Source organism: Lepisosteus oculatus, chromosome 7 (genome assembly GCF_040954835.1).
Source record: "Lepisosteus oculatus isolate fLepOcu1 chromosome 7, fLepOcu1.hap2, whole genome shotgun sequence".
Classification (NCBI taxonomy): domain Eukaryota; kingdom Metazoa; phylum Chordata; class Actinopteri; order Semionotiformes; family Lepisosteidae; genus Lepisosteus; species Lepisosteus oculatus.
Window position 1 is genome coordinate 55,284,370 of NC_090702.1, and position 15,869 is coordinate 55,300,238.

Genomic DNA, 15,869 nt, shown 5'->3' on the forward strand with positions numbered 1-15,869 from the left:
CTGTGACCAATATCATTCGTCATTCGTGGGTTTGAAAGCCAACATGATTTTCTGCTGGTTTTATTTTTTATATTATTGATACCAAAGTATTGCACTTTCTTAAGACCAATAGTTTGATAAATGTTCTTCAAACCCCTTGATTGTCCTGTTGTTTTGACATGTTAAGTAGACTCCTATAACAATGTTCACCGTTCAATGAAAAATAATGTTTTCAGAGCTGTGCTCAGTGATATTAATAGTGAAAGTGCACTGCATAGTCCAGCAGCAGGTGATCAAATGGTTTCTAAGCCTGACAAGAGTTATACTGGTTTGTTTCTCCTTGAGAATGTACAATGTACAACTGTCTCTCTAAAAGAGACTTTATAGTGGAAGGGTTAAATTTTTGGTGTTGTCTTCTTTGTTATAAAAGGAATAGGTCTTCTGTTTTTTTTAAGAGCATAAAAATGTCGGTTCCGTCTAGCTTGTTTGGTAATGAACTAGGTAATTGATCTGAAGATCTCGTCCAGTCGTTCTTGAGGTATCGGTTTCTACTGCCTGGCTGGGTGTCTTTTTGCAGGCTCCTGCACCACTTAGCATACTGAAATGCCTCCTTTAAATTTAAATACAAAATGAGGACATGTGGAAGTGTGTCTGCTGGTTTGTACTTCAGTGTTCATTCTGAAGAAGGCTGATTGTCTCAGCTCCTTTGAGGGTTCAGGAAGAAAAGATTCAGTCCAGTTAGCCTGTCATTGTGGGGCATTCTCTTAATCCGCATCTGCTTGCTCTTCTCTGGATGGTTTCCAGATCAGCTATATCTTTTCAATAACGGTGACTAAAATGCAGTGCTCTAAATGAGGTCTTATTTAGGGCATTCTAAACTTTTAACATCCCTTGATTTAAATTGTACTTTTAACTACATATCCTCATGTTGTTGGCCTTTTTAATCACTTCCCTACATTCTTTTTTTCAGACTGTTTAAAACGTAAAAATCGTTTACCTTCAATCTTTTCTATAAGAAGGAACTGTGGTACCATCGCAGTGAAGGCTGCTTTGTCTTCAGAAACAGGAGAAAATCTTTACTGCCGCTGCTTTCATTAAAAACAGTGCTGGTTCATTTTGACACAGTTTTGATTTCTTGCTGATGAAGATGGATGTCCTTCAGCTCTCCGCATATTTTGTATGATTGTGTGTGAAGTTGTGAACTAGGCCTTTTGCAGTTCATCTGGTTCACTATGCCCTGTGGTATTTGGTATATTTCACATCTGCCTGGTGCATAACGTATCATTTTGCTATTGTTATTATATACATACTATTATTAAAGCTCCAAGAATATTACAAGACGTTTTGTAGACTTATATATAGTGTTGGGCGATAATTCGATAACGATAATTATCGCGATATAATTTTCTTCAATATACTTTTAACAAAAGTTCGATAAATGTTCGATATATATGTTTATGCTTTGCGCATGATATGCACATGCGCACAAAATACTGCGCAAGTGAGAGTTTCTTCAGCTTTCACTCAGGAGAAAAAATCAGCCTTTAAACTTGACAGAAAAAATTGATTTGACATTTATCGTGATAATTATCGATATCGACTGATATGAAAATTTTTATCGTGATAATGTTTTTGGCCATATCGCCCAGCCCTACTTATATAACAACTAATATGCAGCATAAGCTGATCTAAGATTAAGTCCTGTAATGTGATTCCTCTAAGGAAACACATGCTTTTGCTGTAAGTTGTGATCTTCCCCTTTGATAATTCCCTACCCAACGCTCCAGTATGGTGACCAGTGCTGCAGGATGTGCCATCCTTTGGATGAGGCCTTGTCTTCAGATGGAGCGTGGTCACTAGAGATCCCATGACACTGTTTGTAAGACTAGAGATGTCAACCATGGTGTCCTGGCAGATTCTACACTGACTGGACGTGTGCACTCCGACCTTCCTAAACTTCCCCCTTAATTCAACTTGAGAAGTAGTTTCTGTCTTCTCCACCTGGTCTGCTATGTGTTTGGGGCCACTGGTGTAGAATGGCTGCTGTGTGTCTCCCAGTTGGGGTTGCTGGTGGAGAATGGCCACTGTGTCTCTCCTAGGTGGGACTGCACTTCAGTAAAGCACTTTGGAACCCTTATGAATGAAAAGCACTGTACAAGCATCTCTGAACTGGCTTCATCACTCTGCTCTCCTCCCCACTAGTGTGTGGTGAGCGTTCTGGCGCACTATGGCTGCCGTCGCACCATCCAGGTGGGGCTGCACATTGGTGGTGGTGGAGGGGATCCCCATTACCTGTAAAGCGCTTTGAGTGGAGTGTCCAGAAAAGCACTATATAAGTGTAAGCAATTATTATTATTATTATTATTATTATTAGTACTTTTTTTTAGAGAAAGAGGCAGCCCAAAACAATGACACAAAACAGAGCAACGGTCCTCTCTTCTTCCCTACTACTACCATTGCTGCCTGTAGAAAATGTAGAAATGTACAGGGGGAGTTAATACTTTTCATGTATGTGTAGTGCATTGTGATATATGATATTAATTAGCTCAGACTGTGTCATAACATTAGAAGTGGCTGTACCACATTATCGAACCCTAACAGGGGTGAAACATCCTGATTCATTTCAGATGAAGTCTCTTCAGATGCTTGGGCTTGTGTCTTATGAAAATAATGTTAGCTTCATATATTCTAGTGTCTTCTACTTGCTGTTAAAAACAGCTCAACCATAAAGATGTGTTCTCGGGTGTTGGTCCCGTGGAATGTCACTTTTGTTGCTGAGATTCTCTGCCTTTACCAGGAAAAATCTGTTGTTCATCTCTGTACCTTGTAAAGCTCTTTCATTGCCTTTGTGTGTCCCAGCACGTGGGTGTGTGTTGGAGTGAGTATAAGTGGTTTTCGTCGTGAGGCAGAAGAATGGATGTCTCTGTATGGGTTTTCTTGTGCTTGGAGGCCAGTGTAACGTGTTTTCATTCACACAGATGCAGCTGGGGGTGCTGCTGCACATGAAGGATAAGATCCAGTGCAGAAAGGACACCTTGCAAGGCAGAGATTCTGAGCTTTACCTCAGTATCCACTGTCATGAATAATCTGCTCCATCAACAGTGCTCAGTCAAGATGAATTAAAAAAGGAAATTCTTTCCATCAATAATTCAGATGGTAAAGCCTGCATGATATAATTCACCTTACCCAGGGCTGTGTTTGGTTCTGGACAGAAGGTGTAACACTTTGTGATGTGCAAGAGACTGAGATTTTTCTTTACTCTAACCTGCATGGTGAGAAGTTCACCTTCCAGGGAGTCAGTGACCCCTAATTCCCATCAGACCTGCACTTAACTGCACCCGAAACATCCTCGTTTGTTATTGTCGTGAGCTGGCAGATTGCTCCATTTTTCACCTCACTCCCACACACAATCTCCAGGACGCGTTTGCAGAGTGGCATCTAATACTTGGGTCTGCAACAGGAGCTGTTGCTTGCAGCGTTAAAAGCATTCTTTGTTTCTAAAACAAAATGCGTATGGTAAACATTTTTCAACAAGCACTCTCATCAAATGCATGTTTACCAGGGGTTTTGGTACTCGTGGAGGAGCTGAGATGAGCTCCAGAAAGTGTGATCCAGATACTTTGATCTGAAAACTTCAGTGATCAGTTCTTGTCTGGATCTCATGGGCTGAACTGGAAATGTGGCCACAAATAAAAAGGATAGAGTGTATCTTGTTGTTGGTGGCATTTTCTCCAAATTTCATTTATTTTTCATTTAGTAGGTGTTTCAGTTCTGTGCCAGGTACAACAAGCCTGTAGAGTCTCCTTCTCTTGAATGCCGAATGGAGTTTGTTGCTCTCGGTGTGTGGTGTTGAGTGCTTTATAGGCATCACATCCAGCTCCTAATGAGATCTAATTATGCCTGAATGGGACAGTTAATACTTTGTCAGTTCAATCAGCGCAGTCAGACTCTCCTTCCTCCAGGAAATACACAAACATATTACACAACTAACTGTTTGACCCGTCTGATCTATTGCCATCATTTTAAAACAATTAGCAAAGAATGCAAAAGCTCCTAAAGCCTCCAGCTTTTCCGAAACCGTATTCATTTTGAGACCAATTCCGTTTATCAGCGTTTCGCGGGGTTAAACGGCTCCTGCGCTCTTCCAGCAAAAACGAGCAGTCCCACCCAGAGGTGGTGAGGGACCCCTCCCGGAGACACACAGGATATGTCAGCAGCAGCCTGCCCGTGACTGAACGCTCTCGCTGGATTCTTATTAAACAGACTAAGTCAGGCAGTCGATGCCAATTGTTTTGTGCTTAATTGTGCCGCGGGAGTACTGGGAGGCATGTACAAATCGTGTGTTCCTCTTCAGCCAGCCGTGATAATGCAATTTTCTGAGTAGCAGGAAGAAATAATAGTAACGCAATTAAAAGTTCTCTTTGTTGTTAACTTTCTCTTGCAGTTGTGGGTAGGCTCTTGCGCTGGGCACATGTTGTGAGATGAGATTTGTTTATGCAAATGTGTTTTGCATTCATTATCGAGAGGAACAAAAACTTCCGATGGTGGGGGTGAATAGTCTTGGTCTGCAGCTAATTTGTAATTTTGTGAAAGAGCAGTCAAGTGGGCTGTATCACACGTAGCATTTTGCAGGTTTTAAAGTCAAGTGTTTTAGGTGTGGTGGTGTTACCTGTTGTTTCAGATTCAGACTAGAGCCTGAATGTTATTTATGGGTGATGCCAATCTGTATGAACTTGGTTGGATTAAGGCTAAAGCTTGATTTAAATGCTCTTTTCTTGAGGGAGGAATATCATTCTGTGATGAGATGGGCATTACTGAGCTGCTAGCTGTCTGGATCAGAGCTCTTGTCCTGCATTGCCAGTGGACCCATGGAGGAGACTGCCTGTTTTCCCTGGCCTGATCTTTAGGAGCGGATGACTTCGGACACCTGGGGATTGGTGTGCTCGCTGAAGGAGCAGGCAGAGTGGTCTTGTTCTGTCCTGTTATCAGAGGGGAAGTCTGACAGATGGGCAGAGTGGTGGTTTGGATTGCTTCCCTGCAGTGCTGAGGCCTTGGGTTCAATTCTGGACCTGGGGTGCTGTCTGTTTGTACTGTAAGTTCCCCCCATGCTCGTGTTTTAGGCCCTGGTGTGAGTGTGGGCCTCTCTCTGAATGCCCTGTGATGGACCTGTGATGCCTTTCACCCACTGCTTGCTGGGATAGACTCCGACTCCCCCCACGGCCCTGTCCTGGATACAGCAGAGAGAAGACGGAGGGGCAGATGGATCTTTATTCCGCCCTGCCGCCCTGTTCGGAGTCGTCAGTTTCCCAACGCCGTGTCTTGGCGGCTCTGGCCCACGTCCACAGAGCGCGAGGGCGGGCGAGGACGGCGCTCGCTGGCTCGCTCTCCCGGGGGACCTGCAGGGTCGGAGGGGTTACTGGCCCCTGCCGCACTCTGGGCAGGGCTGGACCAGTCAGGGGAGGCCCGCCGGGGCCAGGGGGGCCTTTCACAGGGCGCTGCGGGAAGAGAACCCCGCGCGGGCCTGTGCGGATTCTCCCGTGCAGCTAATACAGGCTGGGCTGCGTACGTCCGCGCGTGGAGAGAGCCGAGTGGGCATGCGTGGCAGGCAGAGCTGGCTCTACAGCCTCCCGGGCCCCCGAGGGGATTGCAGAGGACACTGTAGAGCTCAGATCGTGCCGCAAGTTATTTTTTTAATTGCCCGGACGCACTGAGCGTTCTTCAGAGAGCCATTTCAGTTCTTTTTTTCTTTCTCGGATGTCAGACTATCACGCAGGCTGTTAACCACTATTGGTTCAATATGTTTATTTCCGCGTATGGCAGCTATTCGTTGCATCGAACACAGATGGTGTTAAAAAGTTGGTGTGACAGTGCTACGTGCAGAGACGTTCTGATCGGCGCAGCTCAGATAGATTCACAGTGACACCGATGAAACCCTGTGCTCTGATTGCGTTTGAGACTCGGCGTATAGGTTAAATTAGCACAATGAGCACATTGTGCATTATTAAAGTTATTTTCTTTAATATTTATCAAACGGTGAGCTGTCAAGAAAAAATCAGTGAACTGTCTCTTTTTTTTTTTTTTTTACTTCACTGGAAGTAATCAAATCTAAAATTTTAAAAAGGAATGAATAACTTTTGCCTCTATTGTCCACACATATTGTACCCATTTGTGGACATACTGTTGCTTCAGTCACCTCACTCTGCAGATTAACTGGAGCCTCAAATAAAGAAAAACAAATAGCTGTATAAGGGTAATCGGCACAAGAGCCTTGGGGGAAAAACCTTTACTGAATCAGTTGTAATTCTGTGACCTTAAATTGCTTTGGTAAACATGATGGCTTATTGTTCCTGTTTTTTAAGCTGAATAATTCAGGCAGCATTATGTTGTAGCTCTTATCCAGAATACAGATTGCTGTTCACCGCAGCAGAAACGAAGCTTAATTTCAGCCCTGAAACCCATTTAAGCACTTATTAGAACACAAATTGTTTGTGCTCTGAACCATCAGCATTGATTCTTTCCTTCCTGTCTGGGCAGGTTTAAGGCAAGCTGCTGCGTTTCCATGAACCCTCTTTCTGGTCCTCGGGGCTCAGAAGTCTGTCTTTTGTGGGGTTGTTGACTGGATGTCAGACCCTGTTTTTGACTTCTGGTTTCTCCTGCCCCTTCTGCTGCTCGCAGTGTAAAAGCTGACGGCCAGAGCTGAAGGCCAAATGGGAGAATCGGCTCTCCCTGGGGTCACCGCCTGTCCTGCACAGCTCGAGTGATCGCTGGCCCAAGCATGTCTCTGCTCCACAGAGGTGGGGGGACCGCGGAGTGATGTGACAGCAGAGAAGCTTGGAGCGTCGGGTTTTTTTTTTGCTCTTGGTATCTTATTCACCACCCTCAGCTAAGCAAGGTTTGTTCATCACTTAATACGATCGGTATTTCATGTAAGCACATGTTCACCGGCAGCGCGGGTCAGGGTGCAGGTGGGAGCAGGTCTGGCTTTCAGCTCCAGGAGGTGCTGTATCTCTTCAGTGCTGTCTCCTCTCTGGCGAGGTCATTCGGGGAGATGCGCACGGCCTGCTCCACTGGACATGCCCCCTTGAGTCTCAGAGAAGCCATTCGGGTAGGAAGAGACAACGTCATCATTGTACCTGGCTTTCCAGCAGCTGTCCTTGTCTGCCAGTCCTGACATTTTAGGTTTTCTTTACATGACCAGAATGTCTGCAAGAATTAAAAGGCCGGGGAACCTGCAATACTTCATCTATCTATCTGTCTAATTGATACGTGCGCAGTCCAGTTGAATTAAACGCTCGAAACCCACACGGAATGCAGCAGTCCATGCAGGGAATGTTCCCTTCTGGACATTTGGATGTGTCAGGGAGGAAAGTTTTTACATTTAGGTCTCTTTGTTCTGCGCAATGTCTTCTCCCGTTTTCCTGGATCTCAACAAGACAAGAACATTACCCCTGACTGGGAGATTCAAAAGCGGAGAAATAAATGACAGGTCTGTCTGTGTGACACAAGAATGGTGACGGATACAATGCCTTGCCAAACCATTCACCCTCTTCAATCGATGTGTCATTTTTGCAAATGGTGTCTGCACATTTAATGAAGATTTTATTGAAGATTTTTTCATCGGGAATGGAAATGGAATGCTTTTATGGGTGAAAGACGTCAAATGTTGCCAAAAAACTGAACAAAGAAAAACAAAAAAGAAAACTCAAACGCTATATTATTGCAATATTGATTGCATACGTATTCACCCTTTTGCTACAGCAAACCTAATTTAGTTCACTTGCACAAAATTACCTAGTCACGCAAATACTTAGCTGTTCTCTGTAATAATAATACTTATAAAAATAAACACCGTAAATGCGTCCTTGCTGTGTGTGCTGTTCGCATACTGTGATTGCTCTTTACTGATCTTCTTGTGTTTTTTATTGAGATATTGTGGGATTTTGTGCCTGATCCATCATTTAAGAAAAACAGTCCCAGCTAGAAGTTTTTAAATGGGTTTTTATGTAGCAGTGGTTGTGCAATAACTTTGTTTTAAAGGTTGTCTTGCCTCACCAAGTACATTTCAATTCACTTTTTTGTGAATTGTCTGTCCATGGTAGTGTTTCTGCCCAGCAGTTGCAATTTTAGATGCTCTGATGGCTTTTTGTTTTCTGCAGTAATACTGCAGTTCAGAACTTTTTCCTGTTCCAGACTTCCTTCTGTTAACTTGGCAGATGGCAGCCTGACAGAACACTTGAAAGGATTATGTTCCGTTTCCGAGGACTAAAAACTAAATGTGAAAGCAAAAGTTGATCTTTTTACAAAGCTGGTTGAAATGCATCTCATTGTTTTCATCGAAAGAGCCACCGACAGCTTAAACTGACCCAGGTATAGAACCACTGTTCTAGTCACCTTAGTGGTGACTCTTGCTCATGCGTCTCATGCTCTGCTATGTCCCAGAGGGACCCGGAAGGGTCTGCTTTGCACTGCTACGTCCCCGAAAAAGTTGAAATCCTATCATGTACTGGAGCACAATGTTGCTGGATTACTTATTCCTTTGTACATCTTCTTTATTTGGAGATTAAACACATTTTCTAGAGCCCCCACAGCTGCCTTAATTGTGGAGTCAGTGGACATTCAACCCACTGTCCCCATGTGACCAGGCTCCAGGGGGCTGGTGTGAGCGCGCCCCCTGTCCTCGTGTCTTCGGGGCTCGGCTGCCCTCCTGACTTGCCACTGTGGTCCTAAGTGAATCTGTGATCTGACTCTCTTGCCCCGTGAACCCTTAAAAAAACAAACAAAAAAAAAGCTTGCAAAATGTTGTCTCGTTGTCCCGCCCATAAACGGAATGCTTGGTTAGGACTGCTCACTCCCCCAGCACAGCTGGAGCGTGCTTGAAGAGGCACGGCGAAACTGCTGGCGTGTTTCCCCACACCGTCCGTGCAGCCGTTTCTGCGTGTTACTCTTCGCCTCAGGGCTGATTTGGAAATGCAAGCACGCGACCTTCGTTCCTGCAGCCCGGGGAGGGCAGAAAACGAGGATATACAAACAGTTACGGAGAAAATAAGCTACACAGAAAAATCTCAGGTCACCCAGGGGTTGCAACTAGTTTTGTGTATTATTGGCAGAACCAGTTATTTAAAAAATTGTAATTGTTCATTGATTTGCTTACATTTTCTTCAGACCGTGTACTCGACACTTCTTAAGTGTTACCATATATAGTTTGACCCTGCCGTGTACATAGACACTTTGGAAACCCTGTTCTGGAGGGTACTGCTTGCTTTCACCTTGTGTGTTGGTTAAATGATGACTCCAATTGTGGCTCATGACAGTGGCAGACACGGGACCTGCTCGGCTGAGGATAAGGCGCTGTTGGCACTGTGCTGGGAGTCTGTTTCTGAAGTGTGCATCCGAAATGGTTTGTAAGCTAACAAATGAAAGACAAACACGAAACCAGCGTTTGCACCTGTTCAGGAGGTGCAGGTCACCATGTGTCATGTCCTGGCTTTGTAAATGTGTGCGTTTTTCGAAGTCAGGCCAGATCTGTGTAGACGCTGCTGTTCCAGTGTGTTAGAAGCTCCAGAAAAGGGTCGTGTTCTGATGGCTGAAATCTGTCCTTTATCCATCTACGGCTGCCTGTCATTGCAGTGACTTGATTCCCTTTGACTTCATGCAGAGTGACCTCAGATCCAGACTTTAAAGGCTGCTTTGCTGCTTCAAGCAGCTAGTAATGTATAATGTATGAGAGTGGTATATCTAAAAACTGATTGATCTTTCGACCTAGATGCAAAGGCAGTAATAGCCCTGTTTTGCGTGAGTTACATTTAGCTTTTAAAACATAAAAGCTTGCATCACTTTGCTCTTTAGAAGTAAAACACATCGGCCCCTTTACTTTAAAACACTACTCTGCCTCATTTGTTTTAATTAGATAAGTTCAGGTACACGAAACAGTCAAGGTCATTTGTGATGCAGAAAAAAACACTCTCATGACCGAATTTAAAATGCATCTCTTCTGGGAGAAAAAAAGTAAAGAGGTGCGTGTGTGGGATTGGTTGTAGATCGGTGTTTCTCAGTCTTCTTTCTGCAAGGAACGATCTCCCAAGAAACTTCCTCCTTTCAGGTCCGCCTAGGCTAAAATGTGCTGGAAAGAAATTCATTCTGTACCGTTACTGAGGTATAGGGCAGAGACCAGTGGTCCAGGGACTGGGTGATCAGAAACATGATTGCCTTGCAAGAATTCTTTCATGGTAATATTTCTCTATACTTTATTCTTTATTGGTGTACTTTCTACTTTATTGGTGGGCAGAGCGGTGCCCCTGTGGCTCAGGATCTGCGCCCGTGGCTGGAAGGTTGCCGGTTCAAATCCCACAGCCGGCAGAGGAATCCTACTCCGTTGGGCCCCTGAGCAAGGCCCTTCACCCCAACTGCTCCAGGGGCGCCGTACAATAGCTGACCCTGCGCTCTGACCCCCAGCTTCTCTCCCTGTCTGTGTGTCTCATGGAGAGCAAGCTGGGGTATGCGAAAAGATAATTCCTAGTGCAAGAAATTGTAAAGGGTTAATAAAGTGATGTTAATTCTAAATTTGATACACATTAGCGGAGACAGGATAATCTTGAAAATCAGACCAAATTAATTGCATATACCTTTATTTAAATGCTGGCCTCTATACATGGAAGATGACAAAGCATGTAGCTGCCAGTGTTCAGAGTGGTTGTTGTTTATCCCTCTGTCTCACTCCACACATCGCACAGCTGCGGTTCTCGGGGAGTTATGCGAGCGCTGCGCTGTGAGCGTCGTGAGGGCGGCAGGGTTCCTCCTTCAGACTTGAGCGCTGTCTCTGTTGAACTCATTAGCCACCTCCAAGAGATATTGATGACAGTGATATCGTACAGCTGTGATCCTGCCGGCGTGATCGAAGTGGCTGTGAGAGAGAAGTGCTCCGAGCACAGCAGTCACATGCCACAGCCTGTACTGGAGCTGTGCTTTTAAAAAAAAAAAACCAACTCGGGCCAGTAAATTCGTTCAGGCACCAGGATGCTATCTTTATGGAGTCATGAGCTGAAAAAAGTGAGGATGTTTGCCAGCGAATGCAAATGAGGCACATCTTTTTAGAATGAAGAGTTCTGTGATTCATGAATCCCTAGAAGAAGGAAAATGGAAAGAACCCTTGGTCAGAAGCATCTGTTCTTCCTGAGTGTGAGAAAAGTAGCAACATGTCCTCCTTTTTAAGCAGAGGCATGCGCTGGAGTTCCACAGCTAAGCTTTCTTCTTCCTGAGCCTCAAGAGACAGCTGGATTAGTGAATAATTCTGGCACTTCTGTGAAATGTAAGTGGCTGATCCGTATTCTTATCCTTCCAGAGTGTCAGAAAGCTGTGTGTGATGAGAGCTTAGCATGCAGCCCCTGAACTAGAGAGAAGTCTTTTCCACGCTTGCCTGCTGCACCAAATGCAGCGCTGTTAGATCGGTGAATATGGCTGAAAATGTCACTTGTTTTCACCAAAGTATTATACATTATAATAGTATATTATACAATAGTAGAGATTTTCAGTTCCCAGTTAATGAGTTGTTCAGAAATTATTCATGCTGATTTAAATCCATTAATAGGGTAAATAAATATTATTATTATTATTATTATTATTATTAGAATGTACAGTAAGAACAGTTACAGACAAAGGAGGTCATACAGCCCATCTAGCCTCTTTGGTAGTTAGTAGTTAATTGCTCCAAGGGTGACATACAGAATTTTCTGAAAGAAGCCAGGGTATCGACTATAACAACATGGCTTGTATTGGTGGTTTCATTACAAATAACTTCCTTCAAGAGCACTTGTAAAGGTAATTTAATTCACTGGTAAACATTTTCTTTGCCATAGAAATTAGCAGAGCTGGTCCGTCTCTAAATGAAATCCCTTAAGATTCCTGAAACATCTGAAAGTTTTTGTTTACATGCATAGCAAATCATCCTATACAATGCGCAATGTCGCTTAAATCTGAGGAACATCTGATGATACCAGTTCAGAATGGTAGAACCAGGACTCCCTGCTGCTTCACTCTGATAACCCCAAGGACTGACCCAGGACACCAGGATCCCAGCCCCGATCTTTGCAGACATCGCCCGTCATCCATTACAATTAATGTTCCAATAACCCATTGCCTGCAGAGAAGGTGGGCCCTACTGGGACCTGGGCCCCCCAGAAGCTTCTTCACTCCTACTCGGGGTTTTTCCTTCCCTCTCCGCTGTGTCCACAAGGTCCACTGTTGCAGGTTACCTGCAGTCCTCATCTGCACAGCGCTCTGTGATAAAGGGCTCCATAGCAGAGTGTTTTCAATCTTGCACCTTTTCAGTGCATCATTGCTATTTTGGCGAGTGCAGTGCATTACAAATGAGCTGCTGTGTGTGTTGCGGGGTGGAGGATCAGTCTCTGAATCATTGGTTTTTAAAACTCCTGAGCCTCAGTTATTCAAAGATGATGTCTTGTCGTATGTATCCACCCAGCATGAAAATCGGCTTAATAAAGCAAAGGGAAAAGACTGCGCTTGAATGTATAATCATAATCAATTTGCATTACTGTGATTAACAATCATCTAAGAATGTAGTAATCTTGTCACTGATTATTGTTAAGATAATTTCCATCTCCTAGAGATATTAAATATTAAGTTTGATGCAATTGATCGTATTTTTTTTTCCATTTTAACAAAGTGGATTATGAGGGAATTTGTTAACCTGCGTCAGTAAATTATGTCTGTGTTCATCTTTCACGCTAGAATTACTTTAATATGTAGCCTATGAGTGTGGCAGGAGGAATTAAATATTAAAAATAAAAATGCATTTTTAATTACACTGCAATTATTCAGGAGTCCCTGATTTTCTTTTTGGCTGGTGAAGAAAACCCAGAGACACTGACTCGGTGGAATGAATGAAACACTGGCGTTTCAGCCTGTTGAAACTGACAGGCGGCCCGTCCTTTTCTGTGTCTTTATCAGTGGTGGGACGTGAAGACCGGCAGAGCGCTCCAGACCTTCTACACCACGGGGACCAACCTGAAGGGAATCCACGTGTCTCCGGACTTCAGGACCTTCGTGACCATCGACAACATCGGGATCCTTTACGTTCTGAAGAAGGTGGAGTGAGCTGGGCTTCTGAACACTAACGCCAGGGTGCTCTTGTGCGGGCCGTGTGGGCCACACACACATGGTGCTGATACGAACTGGCACAGCCTGCCAACAAAGAGCATTATGCAAGAACTAGGCACTGTCTTACAGATGTCAGCAATGAGTACGTAAATAGTGCCTAGGCGATACAAGAGAGTTACCGTTCTTTGCCACCTCAATATGGCCTTTGTACCCAGAATCTGTAACAAAAAGTCAAAGAAGGGAAATGACCCTTGTCATTTCTTCAAACTAGCGGTCTTACAGTGGTCGGCTGCCTATCCAGATCTCGCACAGACTGCCAGATCTGCACTGGGCAAGAGTAGCTTGCGAACCAAAAAAACCTTAACAAAAAAACACTGCCCCCAGACTGTCAGGGAAGGTACTGCATATTTACTCAGAGCAGTTATGAATTTTCTAGTCCTCGCGGTGGGTGCCTGTAGTTGTTTCACTTAGCACCTGCGAGTGCTATATGAGAGTGCAATTCAGAAGAGCTCAAAATATCATTTGAAGTCAAAAGCAATAACATTGTGCTCCTGTTTAAAGGGAATGATCCTGTTTTTTTTCCTTCAGCATTAATCCTTTCTTCCCCTTGAATGGCTCCTTGTCCTGAGGGAAACGGTGCAATGAACAATATTCTGTCCTTCTGCTTAAGAACATAAGAACAGCTGCCGATGAGAGGAGCCCATCTAGGGGTATCTCTTTGAGCCTTTCCCCCGCAGTGCGAAGAGGTCCAGCGGGCACATGTATTACAGCAGTGGACAGTCCACCTGCTCACAGGCTCTGGAGCACGCTGGCCTCGGGGGTCCGATGCACAGCAGGCCGCTGTGGCTTCCTTCCATTTCCCTTCCCAGCCATGAGCCCCCCCTCAAGCCCCTGTGGGTCAGAGTGCGCTATGTGTTGATTGGCGGGCATGTTGGGGCTGTTTTTCGTTTCGGTCCAGTTTGCGTGGCAGGTTCTGAGCTTCCTGAGCCCGAGACGCTGGGGACATTCCAGCTTTCTCCAGCTGGGCACAGGATCAGGGAAGGAGGGAGCTGGCAGCCCCTGGCACTTGAGAGAATTGCTGTAGCCAGAACCACTTTGGTACCGATCCACTGTGAACACATCCCAGTCCCACCTGGCTCCTACAGTTGAAAGGCAGTAAAAGCTTTTTATAAAATGAACTATGTAGCACATTGATTTTTATACAAAAGGTTTGAACTTACAGTAGTTGTCTTATTTGGGGAAAAAATCACGATTTCTATTTGATAAAGACTACTTGATAAATGGGTACAGTTTCATACTATCAATTCTTGATGAACAAATTACTTTTTAAAAAGATTTTTGCATCTGCGTGGGTTTGTTGTGAGCTATTTCCATTTTTTCTAGAAGAAGAACTAAAAAAACTAAAAAACTTGAGATATTCTTTTCCGTTTCTCACATTTCCCATGATGAAAATATTTCATTAAAAAACCTATACAATGCCTGCATAATACTTGTCAAGACAGTACCAGAAGGGCATTCTAATGTCATAGCATTAATTAGTACAGAAAATTTGCCTTCCTACTTGTACTGCTGTCACTACATGCAACATTGCAATTTACGTTAATGCCTTATTGTTTGAACTTTGTAAACTCATTTTTATCTAAAGTGATACATCCCTGATTTGTGTGATTTTTGACCTTGTGCCAATAAATTACATGTGATATTCTGTGAGGTGTGTGTGTGTGTATAGTATTGCAGAAACAGTTATTGTCTTTTATAAATTAATTGTATCCAGTGTGCCACGACACCAATTTCCAGCAAAGAAAGAGGGCATTCAGGAAAGTACTTGCACACCTCAGAGTGCTGATATGAATTCAGTTATGGCTATACAGTATGGGTTTACCTGGAAGGACTCTCTCAAACCGTGAGCGATCCCTGTTTCTGGTAGTGTGCCCCAGGGTTCTTACATGTGAAAACATTCCCTTTCAACAACAACAAAATAAAAGCCTAGCTCTTCTTTTGAGCTCTAGCTGGCAGTCCGGTAACTTCAGCAGTCCCTTATTGCAAGTCTGACGGGGAAAAAAAACTTACATTTTTGCTTCCATGTCTTGTGTTGCTTTCTCTGCTCCCTTATCCCTCTGGGATTAACACATGACAGAGAGCCTGCAGGCCTTCTAGCCTCAGCCTCCTGGATTTAAATGTCAACCCTGTTAACTGTAAAGCACTTTGAGGGGAGTGTACAGAAACACGCTATATAAGTGTAAGGAATTATTAGTATTAACTGACGAGTTGTCTTCCACCAGTTGGTCAGGTGACTGAGGATGACGGATCGTTTCCCATTGCCTTCTGGGGAATGTAGTTCAGATAAGAGCCTCCATCTTGTCTGGACCTTCCATGTTCTCACAAAACCTAACCGTGAGGTTTTACAGGAAAATTTGCATGAAATGGTAAATCCTCTCTTACACCACAAACCTGATTTAAAAAAAAAACATGGGGGCACAGAGCACTAAGCAGAACTGTCACGTGCCACTTCCTAATCCAATGGAGTACTGTAGCTTGTTCATGACTGTTACAGCTGCCACAATAACATGAGGTAGTTACAGAGAAAGATAAAGTGAGATGAAAGGAATAACTTGACTGTTGCCCAAGTCTTGTATGCATGTATTGTAAATCGGAATTACAGTTTTCCAGCAGCACGGAAAACGGAGCTCTTGAAGGACATCACGCCTGGCCTCTCTGTCGGGAATGGTAGGGAAAGGGAAAGCAGCTCCAGAGGAGAGGAGAGCCTGGCGGTCACC

At 44.1% G+C, this 15,869-nt stretch overlaps 1 protein-coding gene across 2 annotated transcripts in view; it reads left to right on the forward strand.

The window, feature by feature from the left end:
- The window catches only part of apaf1 (apoptotic peptidase activating factor 1), a 75,936-nt gene extending 61,137 nt beyond the window's left edge, over positions 1 to 14,799 (forward strand). For both annotated transcript variants that reach the window (XM_015351932.2, XM_006633059.3), the window contains one exon: positions 12,943 to 14,799. In XM_015351932.2, the coding sequence (XP_015207418.2) occupies positions 12,943 to 13,089 (147 nt within the window). In that variant the 3' untranslated portion in view covers positions 13,090 to 14,799. The remainder of the gene's footprint in view (positions 1 to 12,942) is intronic.
- The last annotated feature ends 1,070 nt before the right edge of the window (positions 14,800 to 15,869 follow it).